Source organism: Polypterus senegalus, chromosome 1, assembly GCF_016835505.1.
Source record: "Polypterus senegalus isolate Bchr_013 chromosome 1, ASM1683550v1, whole genome shotgun sequence".
NCBI classification, from domain to species: Eukaryota; Metazoa; Chordata; class Cladistia; order Polypteriformes; family Polypteridae; genus Polypterus; species Polypterus senegalus.
Genome location: NC_053154.1, coordinates 68,727,955 through 68,751,578, shown reverse-complemented (window position 1 = coordinate 68,751,578; position 23,624 = coordinate 68,727,955). Strand labels below are relative to the sequence as shown.

At 39.7% G+C, this 23,624-nt stretch overlaps 1 protein-coding gene across 1 annotated transcript in view; it reads right to left on the bottom strand.

The window, feature by feature from the left end:
• LOC120527094 (polypeptide N-acetylgalactosaminyltransferase 18) overlaps nucleotides 1–23,624 on the bottom strand; it is a 776,032-nt gene that overhangs the window by 209,979 nt on the left and 542,429 nt on the right. Inside the window, exon 4 of the mRNA XM_039750177.1 lies at nucleotides 1,813–1,996. Coding sequence (XP_039606111.1) covers nucleotides 1,813–1,996 — 184 coding nt within the window. The remainder of the gene's footprint in view (nucleotides 1–1,812; nucleotides 1,997–23,624) is intronic.

The following is a 23,624-nucleotide window of genomic DNA, read 5'->3' as shown; positions in this document are numbered from 1 at the left end:
TCCACGTCTCTCTCGATGGAGGCACCCTGCTTCGAGCTGCAGCCAGTGATGATCTACATCCCATCTCACACTTCCTTCATGCTGTTATTCTGCAACTTCTGCTCCAGCTTTTTCCTGTACTGCTCCTTCGCCACCCTGAGCTGGACTCGGAGTTCCTTCTGCACACGCTTGAGCTCATGCTGATCACCGCCTTTAAAAGCCCTTTTCTTCTGGTTCAAAAGGCCCTTGATGTCACTTGTAATCCATGGCTTGTTGTTAGCATAGCAGCGTACTGTTCTTACTGGAACTACAATGTCCATACAGAAGTTGATGTAATCAGTTGTGCAGTCAACAGCCTCTTCAATGTTCTCACAATGTGACCCCGCAGGATATCTCAGTCAGTGGTTCCAAAGCAGTCTCTCAGAGCCTATGTCTTTTTTGTAGCATGGTAACCAGACTGGAACACAATACTTCAGATGTGGTCTCACTAGTGCGTTACATGTTCTGAGAAAAACATCCCTTGATTAATATTCAGCTGCTTCAATGAAATTGCTACAAATTGTGTTTGTTTTAAATTATTTACTCATCTCCTTGAGCTCTGCTAATTACATTTTATATCTAGATATAGTTTTTTGGTGTTGGAGAACCCAATTTTGGTATAATTTGCTTTATTAAAGTAATTTTCTAATACTTATACATTTTCTGTGTCATTTTGTAATTATAATTGATGTTTCTATTGACCTTATGCAGTACTTTCCTGTGCTAAACTGCATATCCCAAGTATTTGCCCAGTTGTAGAGATTGCCCAAGTATTTCTGAATTGTTTTTGTTGCCTCTGCAGTATCTGCTAATGCTCCAATTTCAGTATCATCTTTGTATTTCACATGTTTATTAATTATAACAGAAACAATGACATTAATATAACGTACAAAAAGTGGTCTGAGGGACTTCATGGATCATCTTACTCCATGCAGAGTATTCTCCTCTTTTCTGTACTCTTTCCCTCCTGCTGGTTAGCCAACATGAGATCTACTTTTGTAGGTTACCTCTGTTTCCAATAGCTTGTAGGATGAGGAGAAAAACATTTTGTAGGACAACATTTGAAGACATGGAGCTAATGTTCAAACTACACACAATCTCATGCACACAATTATCAGGTCAAGATATAAAGAGCAAATTGAATTTGACCTACCACATTAAATTCCAACATATGCAAAGGTTTGACCTAAGAATCTACAGTATTTACTATCACTGGAAAACCAGGAATGTCTCTAAACTGTAGTTGTTACAACTTAAAAGGAAGGGTTTAAGAAATAATGAAGTGTAAAGAAGTGGGTATTGTTGTTCTGAATGAGTGAGAATGCACATTGAAACACACAATGCTCACTTCACTGCTCATAATTAGGTTTGTGTGTCTCATGGACTATACCCAAACCGTTGTTAGATTGCATCCTGGGCTACACACCACTATGCATTTCATTAACCATGTCTTGGTGGGCCCAGCTGTGAATATTTCTACAGAAGTCAGTCACTTACAGCTTCTGTGAAACAACTGTGCAGAGAAAATAATTGATGGTGTTAGAAGTTGGCTTTGAGTGGTTGGTGGGAGAAGTTTTTTTTATTAAGAGAAGGCAGTCATTCTTACACAGAGACTTAATAAATATAGTGAGACATGCTTTCTTAATGTATTTTGTTTATGCGTTTTTCGGTATTGGCACCGGGAATATATCTGATTAAATTTAATTGAACCAATGTCTGCCAGCAGTTTTTCAGCATAACACAAAATACAGATCCAATAAAACACACAATGCATACATATGCTAAAGTATTTACCATCCAACATTGAATTCCACGTGAGCATCAAAAAGGGCAACAACTGGGGCTGTTGCAGCTCTCCAGCCACTCACACGGGAACGGATGAGTCCCTCTTGCTTGGTGTGTCGAACCATCTTTATAAAATCTGGCTGGTGGCTGTTCATCTCCTGTACATACTCTCTCAGCTTCTCTTTCAGATCCTCTGTGAAGGGAATCAAGATAACAGGCAGAAGATTAGAAAGACATCCATACAATTCACAAGTAAAAGTGCTCTATCTGTCTACTTAGATAAGCGTTTGTGATGGGCTTGGAATCAATGTTTTAAAGAAAAGGACATTTCTGTGTATAGTTTTTAGGAAAAATTTATAAATGTAAAAGCCAATAGATTAAGGATGAAATAGGCACCCTTTGTTTGTGACTGGGATGATAAGTCATGTCAGTCATTATCCAACCCGCTATATCTTAACACACGGTCACATGGGTCTGCTGGAGCCAATCCCAGCCAGCACAGGGCAGGAAAAAACCCCTGCCAGCCCACCGCAGGTCACACCACACACAAAGCACAATTTACGATCACCAATGCACCTAGCCAGCATGTCTTTGGACTGTGGGAGGAAACCAGAGTACCCGGAGGAAACACGGGGAGAACATGCAAACTCCAAACATGGAGGACCCAGGAAGTGAACTCAGGTCTCCTTACTGCGAGGCGGCAGCGCTACCCACTGTGCCACCATGCCGTTCTGGGATGATAAGTGAAAAGGCAAATTACCTGAATAATTCTGTTACAGGTTATTGTTGGTAGCTGTCTACAGGGCATAAATATTTACCTGCCCTACAATAAAGTCACCTGCTTTGAAGGTCAAACTGCTTTGATTGGTATCTCTTCAACATAAAGCATTGCGATAACAGAACTGCCAGCTTCTTTAGAACGTTTGTATTTACTTTGTTTGAAAATGAACATGTTTTGAAGACATTGGTCTCTAATCAGCATACAGTGGTATATGTATTTTTTTGATAGTTGACAACAATACTATTGTTTAACCAAAGAAAATGTGTTTACATTTTTGTTAAGCAAAGAAAATTGGTTATGTACCATTGTTTAACTGATCGTCATGTTGATCAAGGCAGAGACTGAAGCAGTTATATACCTCTGGGCAAACCAGAATTAAGTGACGTATGGTCAGAGACTCCTAAATGCTGCCTGCTTCTTTTATGCCTTTGGCACCATACAGCTGTGGCTACACAATGGCTTGTACCTGGCCCAGGTTACCCTAGGTTTGAAGTTGGTAACACTTAACCCATGATTTTACTCATTTGGTCTAACATCAGTGAAAAATGTTATATTGAGTTTGAACTGACTTCTAGGTGCTTTCAGTTGATAACTCTGCCTTCCATTTTACTATTTTGTCTATTCTTAATTTTCCCTCGGGGAAAAAAAAGTATGTGTCTGTTTGTCTGTCTATATATCTGCTTCACCACATATATCAAAAAAAAAAAAAGTTACCAAAAATAATGAACATTTTCATATTACTAAGAAAGTCCTATGAAAGCTGAAATGCAAAGGTAGTATGAAAGTTATGTCCATTGATTATCTCACATCTAAGTAAAAATGTACGTCACCTGTCTGAGTCATTTGTTCATAGTTAAGTTTCACAAAATGACTGATAAGGTCATGTCATTCCATGTGCTGACTGAATTTCTTGTGTAGGAGGAAATCTCTGGATCTGACATTCAAGCCAGAGTTCAATGTGCATATGTACAGTAATTGTCTGCGTGGATATTGGCGGCCTGAGACAATGAGAAAAGCTGAAAGATGGGAACAAAGACATAGCAGATTAGCCCCATCACAGCCACCCATAAAGTACTGCAAAGAAGAAGAAGAAAAAAAATCAATGAGCCCATCAGGGAGAATCGACATGTAGCAATCACAGAAAAAGCAGTGAAGACTGAAATAAAACACCACACAGTACAGTCCAGTGCGAGATCAGAAATCATTTTTAAAGGCCACAAAGGATGGCAAGACATATCAAATAGTATGATTATTTAATAGGACTGTAAACAACAGTATGTAGATTTGATTGATACAAAACTATTTCCATTTGCATTTTTACTTGAATCTGTGGCATATAAGGGGACTTCTGAGGTGACTCTAAACCCGGAAAAATACTACTGAAGCCAAAAGTGAATTTAAAAAAAAATGGTTGAGTGATTGCAAACAGAAAGAAAAAGTAGGGAGAACAAACAAAGAGGAAGAACCAAAACAATAGACAATAATACTTAATACTCTGTTGCCTCTAGGCATAATTTAACAGTAAATAAACTGCTCAAAAAAATTAAAGGAACACTTTGAAAACACATCAGATCTCAATGGGAAAAAGAAATCCTCCTGGATATCTATACTGATATAGACTGGGTAATGTGTTAGGAACGAAAGGATGCCACATCGTTTGATGGAAATGAAAATGATCAACCTACAGAGCCCTGAATTTAAAGACACCCCAAAAATCAGAGTAAAAAAATTATGTGGCAGGCTTTTTGCCTGATTGCCAAAATTTAATTGCAGCAACTCAAAATTGTACGCAGCACTTTGTATGGCCCCTGTGTTCTTGTATACATGCCTGACAACATCGGTGCATGCTTCTAATGAGATGACAGATGGTGTTGTGGGGGATCTCCTCCCAGATCTGGACCAGGGCATCACTGAGCTCCTGGATAGTCTGACGTGCAACCTGGTGGCATTGGATGGACCAAAACATACTGTCCCAGAGGTGTTCTATTGGATTTAGGTCAGGAAAGTGTGGTGGCCAGTCCATGGTATCAATTCCTTCATCCTCCAGGAACTGCCTGCATACTCTCACCACATGAGGCCAGGAATTGTCATGCACCAGGAGCCACTGTACCAGCATAGGGTCTGACAATGGGTCCAAGGATTTCATCCTGATACCTAATGGCAGCCAAGGTGCCTTTGTCAAGCCTGTAGCGTTCTGTGTGACCCTCCATGGATATGCCTCCCCAGACAATCATTAACCCACCACCAAACTGCTCATGCTGAATGATGTTACAGGCAGCATAATGTTCTCCATGGCTTCTCCAGACCCTTTCACTTCTGTCACGTGCTCAGGGTGAACCTGCTCTCATCTGTAAAAGCACAGGGCACCAGTGGTGCATCTGCCAATTCTGGTATTCTATGGCGAATGCCAATCGAGCTGCATGCTGCTGGGCAGTGAGCTCAGGGCCCATTAGAGGACATGGGGCCCTTGGGTCACCCTCATGAAGTCTTTCTGGTTGTTTGGTCAGAGACATTCACACCAGTGGCCTGCTGGAGGTCATTTTATAGGGCTCTGGCAGTGCTCATCCTGTTCCTCCTTGCCCAAAGGAGCAGATACTGGTCCTGCTGATGGGTTATGGACCTTCTATGGCCCTCTCCAGCTCTCCTAGAGTAACTGCTTGTCTCCTAGAATCTCCTCCATGCCCTTGAGACTGTGCAGGGAGACACAGCAAACCTTCTGGCAATGACACATATTGATGTGCCATCCTGGAGAAGTTGGACTACCTGTGCAACCTCTGTAGGGTCCAGGTATCGCCTCATGCTACCAGTAGTGACACTGACTGTAGCCAAATGCAAAACTAGTGAAGAAACAGTCAGAAAAGATGAGGAGGGAAAAATGTCAGTGGCCTCCACCTGTTAAACCATTCCTGTTTTGGGGGTCATCTCATTGTTGCCCCTCTAGTGCATCTGTTGTTAATTTCATTAACACCACAGCAGCTGAAACTGATTAACAACCCCCTCTGCTACTTAACTGACCAGATTAATATCTCATAAGTTTCATTGACTTTATGCTATACTCTTATTAAAAAGTGTTCCTTTAATTCTTTTGAGCAGTATATTTAGATTTTTGACTATAGAGAAATGTGCTTGCCTGTTGTAATTACCCATCGATGTGCTCAAAAAAGAATAACCACTTGCTCAAATTCCACACCTCTTACATTTTGGCCTTGTTACCTCCTGCCAGTTGAATATTTGCCAAATCTTTCTTCTTGAAACCACAGTCAATGACGTAATGGCCACAAGGGACTTTCGTCACTTTAAGGAACACCTCCAGAGGAATTTCCAGGGTCGAGAAAACTCCCGTGGCCAAGCTCCTATAGATCCTCCTAGTGCCTCCGGGTGACTCTGAAATTGTGGACTTCACTTTTTTTTTGTTTATATATATAAAACAAGTCATCTATTATAGGTGCATGTGCATTCGGGTGGCAGAAAAATGAAAATGGGCTTACCTGTTATGACCTACTGTGTTTGGGGAAATTCTACTGTCCACAGTTCTTTCTTTACATTATTGCTCAGGTGGTACCAGTCTACCTGCACTGAGTTGTCAAGTTTTATTATTACAGTAACCTTATACAGTCTGGCACTTCCTATATTTGGCTGAACTCTCTATCCAAGGCAACATACAAAACTGAGACACATTACAGTCTTTTAAAGATTAGAACACAGGCCGATAAAGTGGGTTGCTTAAGGTCAGACACAATGAAACTGAACCAGCAACCTTGGCATTCAAAGTCTAGTCACTATAACGTAATTTGCTACAACTGTTGTATTTATTTAATTTCCATGTCTGCAGTTTGATTTTTGCTCAAAAAATTCAGCTTAATTAAAGTTTCAATATTAATATATGACAATGTTAGAATGTTTGCTTGTAGATTGTGCTGCCTTGCTCACTGATGACAGTCACTTGAACCAGAGTCAGCATTTAAAAAGTTTAAATTACAAGATGTTTAAAAAAATCTCAAGTTCATTATATAAAACAAGTTAAAATGGGAAACACCGCTAAAAACTAATTAGTCAGTGCAAAGCTTCTATAAATAAACCAAACTAAATTTTAATGAAGAAAGGAAAAATGAGTAATTTAGCAAAACAGTTGAAGATACTTTAGCTTATATAAAAATGAATTATATACAAAAACATTTAGGACTAATGTAGATAACAGAAAACAGCAATTTCTTTTTGCTGTGAAGTGTTTTCCTTGAAGTGAAACAGACAAATCTTTAACAAAGTTCCAGTTGACTCTTGGTGATCACGTTAAGTACATGCTTCAAATTAAGCATAGCAATGCAAGGCCTTATAAACATCTTTAAAAACTTTTATGTGATGCTTGAATAGAGAGTTTTGCATGTTCTGCTGGAGATGCTTTGCTTTTGATATGTAAAGATTAAAAGAGGTCTTTCTTTTGAGGGCTAAACATAAGCTAAGGTTGTAACACAAAAGTCTTTTAATAATTTACCAAATGTTTTAGGATAAAAGTTGGAGTTATAATGAAACAAAGATCTTAACTGCATATTTTCCTACATTGTGTGTTAAGTTACCTTTACCTCTAGTATCTTACAGGGTCATTCCTTTAATTGCTTAGAGTTACGATATATCTTAATGTGAACGGCCATCACATTGCACAAATTGAGCTTTGCCCCAAAATACTATAACGGAATAGGAGATGGAGCCAAGTCATTTTGTAGGTACGAGTTCAAAACCAGAAGGAGCAAAAAATGTGGAATCAGTTCAGATATCAAGGGTCAGAAAAATGTTGTTCTTGAGTTTATTGCTTTCTCTCCACAACGATTCAGCGTTATGATTTGGGAGTGAAATCTCAATTATTAGATGTGCTGACTTTTTGACTTTAGACTTGTTATTTGTTTACATTCTATGTCAGGAATAACAAAAATAACCAGAATTTATAGTTATAACAAATTCATGAGAATACCATGGTGCAAAGATGTCTGGCTTCAAGCTTTCCAGGGTACTCAGTTATAAAGCAACCATTTTACACAGGACTAATGGTGAGAGATTATGTTCCAAAGAAGACTAGAATACTAGAAATACTAAGTTAAAATCTTATTTATACATAGTTTTACAGGCTGTGGCACGTGGCTGGGGGTGGTACCCAGCCGGGACGCCCAGGAGGACCGGAGGAGGGCTTACGCCTTCTCCAGACCACGAAGGGGTGACCGCACTGGTTGCACTGGTGACCATGGGTGCAGAGCTTAGAAGCTCAACCCTGTTGGGGCCCGTGGCCACCGCTAGGGGGTGCCCCGGTGCCTGGAGAACCCTGGACCTCAGCACTTCCGCCACACCAGGAAGTGCTGGGGGGAAGAAGACTGGGGACACTCGGAGGGCTTCCGGGTGCGCAGTCGGCACTTCCGCCACACAGGGGAGTGACCGCGGAGGAGTGTTGGGGAGCAGCTGGAGCCCATCTGGGCTGCTATAAAAGGGGCCGCCTCCCTTCAGTCGGAGTCAAGAGTCGGGTGGAAGTGGACGAGAGACGAGAGAGAGAGGAGTGGAGGCGGCCAAAAGGAAGGCACGGGAAGAGAGGCCTGAACTTTGGGGGATCGGTGCTGGAGGCACTGGGTTGTGCACTGACTGGACTTGTAAATATTTTATACTAGCCAACCCGCAGCGTACCATACGCCGCATAATCAGGCCGGTTTTTTAATAATTTTTAAGCACAGGGAGAAAATTAACATTTGAAAAATCGGTAATGTAATAAATCAGCAAGAAAAGCAACATTGTAACAATGCACGGAACGAACCAACACACAATTGTCCGTGCAGCGCTCAGGCACGGAGGGCTGAACAGGAGGAGAGGAGATGGACGTCCACTCCGCTCTCTCCGTCATGCTAGTCTGCTGATTTCTCGTTAAGTATACACTGCCTGCTCATGTGCCCAACTCCGAACTCGTCACTCGAGTAGTTGTCGTCTTTGCACAGACCAGATGCACCTGTGACTCACGTAGACTTTTCATTGCTCTGTGCGGTTTTGGCTGCCTTTCTATATATAATCAACCAAGACACCCGACCATGGTGGTAGCGAGGTGGGAGGGAGGTGTGTACAAAGTGCAGGAGCATCTAAGAAGACGCATGTTTGTCGCGGATGCGAATTGCTGTATGTAGCGTGTAAAACAGTTTGCTATGGTGCACGCAGTCGTGCATCGTAACTGAAAACTCGTTTTTTAAAGACTGCTCACTTCATTTTGTTTTAACCTCATTTGTAAAGGAATGTTTAAAGGATCCCATGGGATACCCCTCGCAAACAGTTTTACACACTGCATATGGCGATTCACCTCCGTGAGAAACATGCCTCTATAAACAGTCAACGTGGGTCGGAGCTGCATGTGACCTCTACGACAGACGAATATAAATGACGCCGGTTTTTCTGTGTCGTCGCGTCCGAGCTGGTGGGCGTGGCTCTGTGAGTTGTCGTCGTATCCGGTGGTTTTGGAGTTGGTGGGCGTGGCTCCTTCCTGCGTGCGCCATAGGTGTCTCACTTGTCAACGGCTTAGTGAATCCACGCCCCTTCCGGCGTGCTTTCCATGGTTGTCTTGCCTTAGTGAATTATATACCTGTATATAGATAAGAAATGAGTGTGTTGGGTGCCAAAACGATGTCCGTCTTTCTGTGCCCGGGCCACGTTCCACAAGGCTTACAACTGTATATATACTACTGTAAGTTTCAATTGGGGGAAGTAGAAATACAGTAAGTGTCTTTGAGGATGCAGAAGCAGCAGACACTTATAGAGGGAGCTGTGACTTAGTGTCCCATGCTCAAATACAGTCAGCCCCTGGCCAAAGAGGATTCTGAGAAGACAGAAAGTGACCTGGGACATGCTTACAAGATGGAGCTCAAAAAGGATTCCAGTCATAAGACTGTTAAACTTAGTGTTAGAAGAAAAGGTGGCCAAGGTTTAAGTGGTGAAAGGAAGAAAAGCCAAAGCTGATGGTAAAAAGAAATCAAAGATGAGATGACTATGTTTGTTTTATATTTAGGTGGAAAGTGTTTTAGGCCCACCACTTGGAAGACATATTGGTTTCCATATTTATTTGTTACTTTATGTTCTAAATGTAACTATCCTTCCTTTATACTATTTTTTTAAATAAATAACATTTAGGTACACTATCTAGTCTTCTTGTACTTTTCTGTAAGAGAGAAAGTTGCTGTATTGACAACCTTCTAAAATGTTTATGAATAATCTTTATATTATTAAGCAGAAAATACAGAAATAAAAGTGAGGGCATTGCCACACCCACCATATGACAAAGCAACTCAGGATCCCAAATTAGGACCCAAGTGCAGCCATGCAACAGGTGACACCTCAGCACCACACTAGTTCAGATGGAATGGAACCAGTGTGAGGATTTTTATGGTGGCTGGAGTGCCAATTCTTCCAACAACCCCCAGGTTTTTTTAGAGGGCCTACATGCAGGGCTGGATGCAGATTAACGTCACACCCAAGATGGAGCAATTTCAGGTTAAGGGCCTTGCTCAAGGGCCCAATAAAGTTGAGTCACTTTTGGCGTTTACGGGATTCAAACTGCTAAACTTCTGATTGCCAGTGCAGATCCCTAGCCTTAGAGCCACCACTCCTTCGAAATAAAAGTGAACAAGAACAAAATTAATTTTATAATATTTATAAATATGCTATATTTCTCAACAGAAAAATCCAAATGCAAGCCTTAATAGTATTAATCTGTATAATTTATAAAAAAACAAAGGGTGTAAACAGTAATTGTAAAGCTTTCATACAAAAGTAGCATCACCTTCACACTGAGTAATTCTAAAATGCCAATGATGTGTGTAACCCTGCAGAGTGGTCGAGGCGCTGCCTGAATAGATTACAAACACTCCAATTACAGTTTGTTTTGTTTCTTTAATCTCACTTAAGATTTCAGAGGCAGCAGCTGTACTCCAGCTGTCCTTTTTGGACAAGACTCTGTGAATGTGGCACTGAAATCTGCCTGAAAACAGTGGCAACAAAACACCCTGGCACTGCTCTAACTTATAGCACATGTGGCAAGCTTTGTTGGACAAGTGGCACAAATCAGCATCTTCCATCAGAAGTATTGCACAAGCTGAATGAAACACCAGCTGCCACATTGTGAAAAGAGTTTTACACTCAAAAATAGAAAAGCTGCAGGAAATGAGGAGCCCAGCGTACATCCCATTCTCTCTGCATATTTCAAAGCAAAAATGTAAAACGGCACTGTAAACACCAGCCGCTGAAGATGACTGTAAGCCCAGGCATACTTTTTTAAGATCACTTCTTAAACATCAGCTCGTAAAGGCACTTTAAACATAGCATATCATCATTGTTACAGTGGGAGAGACTGAGCATTTTTGCTAGACTATCTCTATAGTAGATTATTATGGGTTAGTTTTAGCTGTTGAGGATTTCTGAGGCTTACGAGGAAGTCAATTCATGATTTCAAGTGTTTCTAATTTCATAACAATTGTGACTTAACTTAAATGAAAGAATTCATGGCATTCAAAGCTCCAAGGTCAATTGTTTTTAAGAGGAATTTACTTTCTTCACAATCGATAAACACTTCCAGTAAGAAATTGTTTTTATGGTGTGGTATCTTTGGCTAAACAGGATTAAGCCCTCAGTGACCAAGGCCATGGTACAGCAATCTGCAATATGACTAAAAATACCACGAGATCAGGCGCTGCTACTGAAGACTAAAGAAACTGTGGCAAGGTGATGGGTCAGCTGTTGAAGTTTAACACTGAGTAGTGGTAGCTCTCTGTATAGGGTGGTCCAGATCTAATTATGCAATTTTCATTACGCTATAACTTATTAAGTTTATTACATAGAAAATCACTCGAAAAATCCCGGACTATTGAGAAGTGTGCGAACTGACAACATGAAGAATCGGCTTTGCGTCGAACTGGAATCATCCCCACATAAATCAAAGTCATCCAGACTGCATAATTAGATCTGGACCACCCTGTATATGAAATGATGCAGTGAAACGGGGGCAGCAGCAGCAAAGGGAGACTGAAGATTTAGTGAAAATGATCACCAGCATAGAATTGTTGAAGGTTTGTAGGTAAATTTAACAAACTCTACGATTTTTATTAGACTTTTCAGATTCAAGTATGTCAATCATATCACAGAGTACTGGGCAGCATATACATCTTAATTATTATAAAAAACAGACGTTAAATGCAAATACAAGTAGTAGAAAAAAACAAAAACAGTAATTAGAAGTGTGTCAAAAGCAACAAAAATTGCTACAAAAAACAACTTGGACTCTAACTAAAAAAGAAAATGCATTTACAGTATAATAAAGGTGCATACTTCGATATGAAATGAATAATTCATTGGTATCTAAACTTTGAGAATAAAACAGATTAAGCAACTGCCCCAGGCAGAAACTTGGATGCACACTACATGTTAGTATCTTTGTATATCTGCCCAGAGTCTGACTGAAGCATTTTCTGGCAAGTGTGCTCTTCTGTCAAGTTTTAGTTTCATCTTTAGTGTTTGCTTCTAAAACAAAGTTTGGTTTGCAAACAGGAAGCTGTAAAGCTTTTTTTTGCAGCTTTTTTTCCCATTAGAAGATTTTTTTTTTCATTTTCTTCATCTACACAGGAGTAAAGACTGAGTGTGAATTTTTGGCTGTCAAGTTGTCGAAGGCTATCTTTGAGTTTCGATAAATTAAAGAGGCACAATGTATATAAAGCCTGAAACCTAGAAGTATTGTATGTGAATTAGAAAAGAATTCACAATAACTCCCAATTTCAAAGAGTTACTCAAGCAAAATGCATCAGCCAGGACTTTTCCAACCTGGAAAAATGTTACTGGTGGGATGAATTCATACAATTATTTCTTTCTAAAGTTTTTATGTATTTCTCTTCTCGTAGTTTATTTTTAAAACTATAGCAGTAGTTATGTCTTCATTTATTTGGAATAGGAAATCACTAGTTCAGAGATTTAAGACAGAGGTTGGCAGTTAACAGCTGTCTAACAGGAATCCAAATACAAATGACATCTTTCTCTAATCTTCTTTTCTTTGGGTTTCTGTGGAAAGGGACGTTCGCATTTCTGCCTATTTTCATGTTTTACCATGTGTGTTTTTTTGTCTAAAAAAAGTGAAAGTATAGGAAAATACATTTGACCAAAACCCATCCAGAATGTGGTACTAATACAGGCATCATTTTGGCTGGGTTCATTACTGTTGTGGAAGCAATGAGCTTTACTCTTAATTCAGGTGAGAGAATTCTAAGCCTTTTATTAAAAATAATAAAAAGAGCTGAAGGGGGATTCACACACTATAAACGCATGAATTCCACTTTGTGAATGTCACGGGATGGTTTTTATAATACAGCCCAAGTTGGTCACACAAAACAGCAATATTACACTTTGATAAATTAAAAGTACCATATCAGCAAAAGATGAGTTTGCATACAAGTTTACAGGTATGTCTTTGAGAAAGACAGTTAAATAACTCAATCAACAAAACCTGACAACATCAAGGCTTGACCAAGTGGGTAAATCAAAGAATTGAGAATGTCACACAATACAAACAACTTGCCTCGGACACTTGGACAGACCATTTTCCACTCTGGTCTCAACACAAGGCATTTCAGCAATTCTAAAGTTAAAGAGGTAAATAAAAGAAATTGGGACAGCCTTGTGGAATTGTGGCTGAGCTATGTCAATGGATCAACAGGTTACATACATACGTAGCTTATATCCTGAGTATGCTGAGAATTGGTCTGCCTTTTAGAATGGAGGAGTCCTTATACAAGTTTGCCTTTGGCATGCCTGTGCACTGATGTGGTTGGAGAGCACGTGCTCAGGTTACTCAAGGACTGTTCTGGAATGGAAGAAAGGGAGCTTAGCAGAGGCCAGGTTTAATAATTCAAATAGTGTGCAAGGCATTAAAGTTTAAAGTTAATGAATAATAAATCATCATGCCAGGAGGCTACTGATCATTTCCCATCCTCTGTTAATTCTTGGAATCCTATAAGGCAATGCCCCACTGACCAAGCTACAGTACACCTCCTGGCCTATGAAAAAAGTTGTCACTGTGAAGAAATGACACATGAATAATATCATGAATATATATCATAGATTATAGCTGTATAACAACTAGGGACATAAACTAATGCCACAACATAGTGGACAATGTCCTTTGCTTTGGAGAGCCAGTTGGTGCAAGTCAGGTTCATGTAAAAAGATACAATAAATCCTCACCATCTGAGTATTTTACTCCAGCGGATACAGTTATCCACTATTATAAAAATGTAACCCATTTCACCATCCCGGCAGTGTAATCCCTCTTGTTCTCAGCCATGCAAAGTAGAAAGCAAATTCTAAGAGACCTCGTGACACATGAGATTGAGCAGTAACAGGTCTGTGATGCCCTCAGATGCCTGGTGCTGCATGCACACTACACTGCACTACCCAGTACATATACAGAAGGAGAAGGAGAAGATGTTGAACCACATTCATGATGGGCGCTGGGGCTTTCAGTTGTTCCATTTGAACAAGGAATTCCCAGTAAGTGCAAGTCATAAGCTTGTACTGATTATGTCCATGTCCGGTGTACACATCACCTTTTTTAACTACTAAACAGATCAAGTCAAGTGAAATCCTTGGATCGTCAATACCGCCATTGCACATGGCCTCTTGCAGATTGCCAAGAAAATGATTAACTTGTCAATCTAGAGGAAGTAAAAGCTGTAACAAGGTTTCTCATGCTCAGGGCTTCTGTTGTGTTAACAAGCATCCAGGTTCTGATAATATTCGGTATGTTCTCAGTGTTTTATGACCACAAATGCGTTGTTTATGTTACTTATATTGTGAATAAGGTCTGTCTGAATTTACGCTCATTTTTCTCATAGGATCAATGATTCAATATCTGCATGGTTTTTAGGAACACAACACAAGCAGGTAATGAGAATTGATGATATAATATTTACCATATTTTTGTGATTTAATCTTTTAAGTTGGCAGGGTGGTGTGAGGCCTTCAAAAATACCCAAGGAAGAAGGACAGAATTACACCAGCTTGCCCAGAGGATTTACACCAAAAGGCTTTCTTTTGAGTAGCTGACTTTGGCCTACACCAGGTAAAAACACACTTCACTACCTAATTTCAAAAATATATACTATCCCAAAACAAACATAAAATGCCCCACAAAGGAAAGGCTCACCATCAACCCCTGGCTTGAATAGGATAACGCCACAAGAAATCTTTGTAAAGGAGGATTTATTAAATGCAAAGGAAAAATATAACAAAGAGTTCAAGAGCAAAACATAATTAAAACACGAACATGACTAAAAGGCAATCCAGGGCTAAAGAGTCCATCCATCCATCCATCCATCTTCTAACCCGCTGAATCCGAATACAGGGTCACGGGGGTCTGCTGGAGCCAATCCCAGCCAACACAGGGCACAAGGCAGGAACCAATCCTGGGCAGGGTGCCAACCCACCGCAGGACACACACAAACACACCCACCCACCAAGCACACACTAGGGCCAATTTAGAATCGCCAATCCACCTAACCAGCATGTCTTTGGATTGTGGGAGGAAACCGGAGCACCTGGAGGAAACCCACGCAGACACGGGGAGAACATGCAGGGAAGCGAACCCTGGTCTCCTAACTGCGAGGCAGCAGCGCTACCACTGCGCCACTGTGCCGCCCCGGGCTACAGAGTTCCAAATTGAAATCCCCAAGAATTAAACAAGAAACAACAGCAAAAAGTCGAGAACTAGAGCAATTATACAACAAATACATATTAAACAAATAATAAATAAACAGAAGAATACTTAAAAAAGGAATGTAAACAAATGAATGATAATCAAAAAAAGAACAAAGAAAACTGAAAAAAGAAATTTAATTATGACACAGGGGAGGAGTGGTGGCTCATACATGAAGAATATATGGTGGTATTTGTATTTGTAATACTGTTACTGCCAGAAGCAATCCTACTCCGTTGCGCTTTTGCCCTTAACATGAAAATTGCTTCAGGGGTGCCGTACAATGGCTGACCCGGCACTGTGACCCACAAAGATCATGAGAAAAGACAATTTATCCATGGGGATTAACAAAGTGTATCATCAAATCCAAACAAGAACCCCCCCAAAAAAAGTCTCTTGCATAACAATGACACATACAAGACTTAAATCCACTTAACCACATTCTGGATTGCAGAAGCCACGGCCTATAATGCAAAATTGGGTGAAAGGTAGGAAGCAACTCTGGACACTGCCTCAGTCAGTTATAAGGCCTACATGTACATACTCACGCATGACCAATTTTGAGTCACCAATGAATTTAACCTGCATGTCTTTGGGGAAGTGGGAGGATTACTGGAATACCCACAAAAAACACAAGAAGAACATATAAACTGCCTTGCGCCCTGTTTTAAAGACAGTCCTCTCCGAAAACATCGCTAAGGTAATTCGTCTATCTTGACTGTCTACTTCTACTGCTAACCCCTTACGTAATGCTACTGGTTTGATAGGACATAATGGCTTAACAGAGTCTTCCGTTAAAGTGCACATCATTAATAATCTAATAACAAATCTTAACGCACGTAAAAAATCTAGGCAGTGCGGCAAAAACACCAATAATTTAATTGAAATTACTACTTCAGATCAACACTGCATTAAGACTATAAAAACGGATTGTAGATTACATAAAAAGTACACACAGAGCGGCGTTAACAAAAATAACTTAATTTTTGTTCCGATTACCGATAACACGCATAAAATTCAGCTCTGCCCTTCAGAAACATTAAATATGGCACTATTAAATGTTAGAGCTTTAACTAACAAGACATTTTTTATAAACGATCTTATTAGTGATAGAAACATTGATTTTATTGCGCTAAATGAAACATGGCTTAATTCCAATGGGGCGGCAGTTTTAATCGAATCTGCGCCCGGATTACAGTTTTACTCGTGCCGACCGCCAGGGGAAAAGGGGGGGCGGTTTGGCAAACATTTACTCGAGCCGATTAAAATGTAAAGATGTTAGTTTTGGTAAATTTAAGTCCTTTGAGTATCTCGCCGTTGTTATTCATGGAGATTCTCACGTTCTCGTATTATCCGTGTATAGACCTCCTAAATATAACGCGTCTTTCCTTGAGGAATTCTCTGACTTAATGTCAATTTTAGTTACAAACTATGATGCACTCTTAATAGTCGGCGACTTTAACTTTCATGTCGACAATCAGTGTGACCAAAAGGTAAAGGAATTCATGAACCTCCTGGACTCTTTTGATTTGAGGCAGCTCGTAAATCAGCCTACACATAAAGCAGGTCATACGTTAGACTTAGTGATTACTAAAGGACTTAAAGTTGATATAAAGCAGGTCACTGATATCGGTCTATCAGACCATTTCCTTCTACTATTTAATATAGAAATAAAGATAGAAAACGCTCATGAGAAGCATTTTGTTAAAAAACGCTTCTTTGACTCATCAGCAGCTTTAAAGCTTACAACTATTCTAAGCAATCAGTCCGTTTATAATGCCAGCTATAATAGCGAGGATAATGTAAATAGTAAAGTGGAAAACTTTAATTCTAAAGTAAGAACTGCTGTTGACATAGTTGCACCTGAAAAGACAGTTAAAAATCCTCTAGTACTGTTATTCCATGGAAGACCCAAAGAGTGTCTGATTTAAAAAGAACATGTCGTAGAGCTGAGCGTAAATGGAGGAAAACTAAACTAACTATCCACTATGAAATATTAAAAGTTAAAATAACAGAATACAATAACACTGTCCGTCTTGAGAGGCTGCTATTTCTCTAATATTATAAATAACAATGCTAGTAATCCCAGAGTCTTATTTTCAACAATTGACCGTCTGTTAAACCCAGGTAACACAAAGGAATGCCCCAGAATACTTCCAGTGAAACCTGTGAGAACATTGCTGTATTTTTCACTCAAAAATTAATGATATTAGAGATAACATAGTATATCTCCCCAACACTGCAGAACCTCCAAAGCCCGGTACTCCGTTATAAACAAATTAAATGCTTTCACCAGGATAGATTTACCTGAATTACATAGTATAATCTCTCAACTGAAACCTCCACCTGCGTCCTTGACCCAATACCAACCAGGTTTTTCAAAGAAATATCAGGCGCTCTAATTGACAATATTCTGGACATAGTAAATTGTCATTAGATACGGGGTCTTTCCAGACTGTCTTAAGACTGCTGTAGTTAAACCCCTTCTTAAGAAACATAATCTTGACCCCTCTGCCTTTGAAAATTTTAGACCCATTTCTAACCTGCCCTTCTTAAGTAAAATTTAGAGAAGGCAGTCATTATGCAGTTAAATGACCACCTAAATAAACATGCTATTCTTGATACTTTTCAGTCAGGCTTCAGAACAAATCACAGTACAGAAACTGCACTTGTTAAAGTAGTAAATGACTTATGGGTAAATGCAGACAGAGGCCATTTATCTGTTCTCATCCTCTTAGATCTGAGTGCTGCATTTGACACCATTGATCATAATATTCTTAGAAATCGCCTTAGTCAATGGGTGGGCCTCTCTGGCAGTGTCTTAAATTGGTTTGAATCCTACCTGGCAGGAGAAAATTCTTTGTGAGTTGTGGTAATCAAATCTCAAAGACACATGATATCCGATATGGTGTTCCACAAGGCTCTATCCTGGGTCCGCTGTTATTCTCAATCTATATGCTTCCGTTAGGTCAGATTATCTCAGGTTACAACGTGAGCTACCACAGCTATGCTGATGACACACAGCTGTACTTATCTATAGCACCTGATGACTCCGACTCTTCGATACACTAACACAATGTCTTACTGGTATTTCTGAATGGATGAATAGTAATTTTCTCAAACTAAATAAAGAGAAAACTGAAATTTTGGTAATTGGCAATAATGGATTCAGCGAGGTTATCAGAAATAAACTTAATGCACTAGGATTAAAAGTTAAGACGGAAGTAAAAATTTAGGGGTAACCGTTGACTGTAATCTGAATTTTAAATCGCATATTCATCAGACCACTAGGACAGCATTTTTCACTTAAGAAACATAGCTAAAGTTAGACCTCTTATATCATTGAAAGATGCTGAGAAATTAATTCACGCTTTTGTTTTCAGTAGACTAGATTACTGTAACGCACTCCTCTCAGGACTACCCAAAAAGACATAAATCATTTGCAACGAGTGCAGAATGCAGCTGCTAGAATCCTAACTGGGAAAAGAAAATCCAACACATTTCTCCAGTTTTGATGTCACTACACTGGTTGCCTGTGTCATTCAGGATTGACTTTAAAATACTGCTTATGGTTTATAAAGCCTTAAATAATCTCGCTCCATCTTATATATCGGAATGCCTGACACGTTATATTCCAAATCGTAACCTTAGATCTTCAAATGAGTGTCTCCTTATAATTCCAAAAGCTAAACTTAAAAGAAGTGGTGAGGCGGCCTTCTGCTGTTATGCACCTAAAATCTGGAATAGCCTGCCAATAGGAATTCGCCAGGCAAATACAGTAGAGCACTTTAAAAAACTGCTGAAAACACATTACTTTAACAAGGCCTTTTTATAACTTCACTTTAACATAATCCTGATACTCTGTATGTTCAATTCTTCATAATAACTATTCATGGTGGCTCTAAAATCCGTACTGACCCCTACTCTCTCTTCTGTTTCTTTTTCCGGTTTCTTTGTGGTGGCGGCCTGCGCCACCACCACCTACTCAAAGCATCATGATGCTCCAACAATGATGGACTGAAAGCCAGAAGTCTACGTGACCATCATCATCAGGTCCTTCCATGAAAATATGATGATTTATGTTAGGTAGAATGCCCAGAGGGGACTGGGCGGTCTCTTGGTCTGGAACCCCTACAGATTTTATTTTTTCTCCAGCTTTGGAGTTTTTTGTTTTTCTGTCCACCCTGGCCATCGGACCTTATTCTTATTCTATGTTAATTAATGTTGACTTATGTTTATCTTTTATTGTGTCTTCTATTACTCTATTCATTTTGTAAAGCACTTTGAGCTACATTTTTTTTGTATGAATATGTGCTATATAAATAAATGTTGATTGATTGATTGATTATGAGTGATAATATGAAATGTCATTAGAAGAAAAAACTTTCACTTATAGTAAAGCCTACACAAAGATACTTGGAGACACTCCTGTGTCCAAATGTGCATTTTTTGAAAAGACAGTGTAGAGAGTAGTTACCAACTCAAACAACAAAAAATGCACGGTATCTTCAGTTTTGTCACCTTTAATCCCGTAAGGTGAGAGAACAACCCTTTACATCATAAGACCCAAAAATGTATAAAGGGGAGTTAGAGATGAGCAAGGACAGTTTATTTAATGCCACCAAAAAGGGTCTCCCCTTTGTCACTGCAGGTTTGGACTATTTCAATTTCTTAGCTGCCATTTATTTTTCAAGATTGCCTGTTAATTGAGAAGAAAAAAAAACTATTTTTCTGGGTAAACATAGTATTTTGGTAATAATCAAGCAGAATCAGCATGGTTGGAGTTAAAAAATCTATTTACAGTCTTGGTCTGGTAAGAGCTCCCTTAGTAATCATCTCACCTTTTACACTAACTTTCAAGGTATTTTTTCAGTAATCAACACATTACTCATTGAGCCCTGATGTGTCTATGTAATCTCCTTGCAATACAATTAGAATTTTAAAGGAGGAGTAAAGCCAATCTTTTCAGCAAATAAATCTGGATGTTTGTTTTTTATTTGGATAGTTTATACACCCATAAATGTCCAATTTTGGCAGGAATATAACATATAAATAAATACATTAAAAAATACAAAACATCATTTTTAAGGACAAAGGCAAAAGTATTGTTGAGATATATCCTTCCCTTGGCTTAGGCTTGTCTTAAGCAACAGATCTCTCAAGAAAATGTTTAATTTCTTGAGTTATATACAACATAAACCCTATGAACATGAATTGAAGATTTGAAAGTGAATGGGCTATGTGGGAACTGCGTGCAATGAATATCAATCAAGAATAATATATAGAATTCCCCAAAAATTATTGCAAGTTCTGTTCTGGCAAGAAGGATGCTATAAATACAACAGGACATCAATGTAAGAAAATAATGAGTGCAGCACACCAGGGTATGTCCTTGTCACACATGATTCACCTCCATTACACACATACAGTATAGCCTGGAAAAAAGTAAGGCCTGTTTTTAACACTAGAATTACTAGAGCCTACGAAAAAACTTGTAAATCCGCCCACCTTAAATCCGTTCGCACCTCGCCCTCAGCGTCTTTTGTCTTGTAAATGTGCCGATTAAGACAAGCAGCCTTGTCAAACCAGTTTGGTGGATTATGGAAAAAGGTATGTGTGTTTGTACATCCTGCCTTTTACAATACTGTGTTACTGGGAACTTTGAAATGATCAATACAGAAGTGGCCAGTATACATTTGTATTAAAACTTGTATTAAAACAAAAGCTAAACTTAAAAGAAGTGGTGAGGCGGCCTTCTGCTGTTATGCACCTAAAATCTGGAATAGCCTGCCAATAGGAATTCGCCAGGCTGATACAGTGGAGCACTTTAAAACACTGCTGAAAACATATTACTTTAACATGGCCTTTTTATAACTTCACTTTAACTTAATCCTGATACTTTGTATGTTCAATTCATCATAATAACTATTCATAGTGGCTCCAAAATCCATACTGACCCCAACTCTCTCTTCTGTTTCTTTTTCCGGTTTCTTTGTGGTGGCGGCCTGCGCCACCTCCACCTACTCAGAGCATCATGATGCTCCAACATAGATGGACTGAAAGCCAGAAGTCTACGTGACCATCATCATCAGGTCCTTCCATGAAAACCCTAAATACAAAGAGGACTGTTTGACTTATGTTAGGTAGATTGCTCAGAGGGGACTGGGCGGTCTCGTGGTCTGGAACCCCTACAGATTTTCTTTTTTTCTCCAGCCTTTGGAGTTTTTTTTTTGTTTTTTCTGTCCACCCTGGCCATCGGACCTTATTCTTATTCTATGTTAATTAATGTTGACTTATGTTTATCTTTTATTGTGTCTTCTATTACTCTATTCATTTTGTAAAGCACTTTGAGCTACATTTTTTTTTGTATGAATATGTGCTATATAAATAAATGTTGATTGATTGATTGATTGATTGAACAGGGTGCTGGCAGAAATTGAACTACAGTAATCCCTCGCTATATTGTGCTTCGACTTTCGCGGCTTCACTCTATCGCGGATTTTAAATGTAATCACATCTAGATATATATCACGGATTTTTCGCTGGTTCACGCTTTCATGGACAATGGGTCTTTTAATTTATGTTACATGCTTCTTCAGTTTGATTGCCCAGTTGATTTCATACAAGGGACGCTATTGGCGGTTGGCTTAGAAGCTACCCAATCAGAGCATGTATTGCATATTAACTAAAACTCCTCAATGGTATAAGATATGCCTCCTGCGTGGTGCTTGTTTGCTTCTCTCTATCTTTCTCACTCTCTCTGCCTGACGGAGAGGGTGTGAGCAGAGGGGCTGTTTGCACAAAGGACACGGACGCTCCTCTACAAAATGCCGCTTTATCGCGGTGCTTCTGTATACTTAAAAGCACGTATTGATTTTTTGATTGTTTGCTTTTCTTAGCGAGCGCTCTCTCTGACATTCTCTACTCCTGACGGCGCTCCTTTGAAAATAAGATATGTTTGCATTCTTTTAATTGTGAGAAAGAACTGTCATCTCTGTCTTGTAATGGAGCACAGTTTAAACGTTTGACTAAAGGGTGTTATTTCATGTCTAGAAGGCTCTAATAATGTTAACAGGGTGGGAGAGTTTAAAGGAATTTAAATATATAAAAATAACCATACAAACATATGGTTTCTACTTCGCGGATTTTCACCTATCGCGGGGGGGTCTGGAACGCAACCCCCGCGATCGAGGAGGGATTACTGTACTGTTGGCCGAAGAAGAAGGAGAAGAAGAGAGGGGAGATGTGTCCAGAGGCAGGAGGAGAGGAGGAAAGTAAAGAGAGTAGAACTGAGGGTAGGAACTTTGAATGTTGGCAGTATGACTGATAATGGGAGAGAGTTAGTAGATATGATGGAGAGAAGGAAGGCTGATATATTGTGCGTGCAAGAGACTAAATGGAAGGGGAATAAGGCCAGGTGGATTAGAGGACAGATTCAAATTGTTCTATCACGGAGTGGATGGGAGGAGAAATTGGGTAGGAGTTATTCTGAAGGAACAGTATGTCAAGAGTGTTTTGGAGGAAGAGTGTCAAGCAGAGTAATGATTATGAAGCTGGAAATTGGAGGTGTGATGATGAATGTTGTTAGTGCATATGCAATGTAAGTTGGGTGTGCAATGGGTGACAAAGAAGATTTTTGGAGTGAGTTGGATGAAGTGATGAACAGTGTACCCAAGGGACAGAAAGTGGTGATTGAAGCAAATTTCAATGGGCATGTTGGTGAAGGGAACAGTGGAGACGAAGAGGTGATGGGTAGGTATGGTGTCAAGGAGAGGGCTGAAGAAGGTCAGAGGATAGTGGATTTTGCCAAAAGGATGGACATGGCTGTGGTGAATACGTATTTTAAGAAGAGGGAGGAACACAGGGTTACATACAAGAGTGGAGGAAGATGCACACAGGTAGATTACATCCTATGCAGAAGAATTGATCTGAAGGAGATTGAAAACTGCAAAATGGTGGCAGGGGAAAGTGTAGTTAAGCAGCATAGAATGGTGGTCTGTATGATGACGTAGGAGATCAAGAAGAGGAAGAGAGTGAGGGCAGAGCCAAGGATCAAATGGTGGAAGTTGAAAAAGGAAGACTGCAAGCTTGAGTTTAGGGTGGAGGTGAGACAGGCACTGGGTGGCAGTGAAGAGTTACCAGACATTTGGGAAACTACAGCAGATGTAGTATGGGTAACAGCAAGAAGCGTGCTTGGTGTGACTTCTGGAATGGAGGAAAAGGAAACCTGGTGGTGGAATGAGGAAATACAGGAGCGTATACAGAGGAAGAGGATGGCAAAGAAGAAGTGGG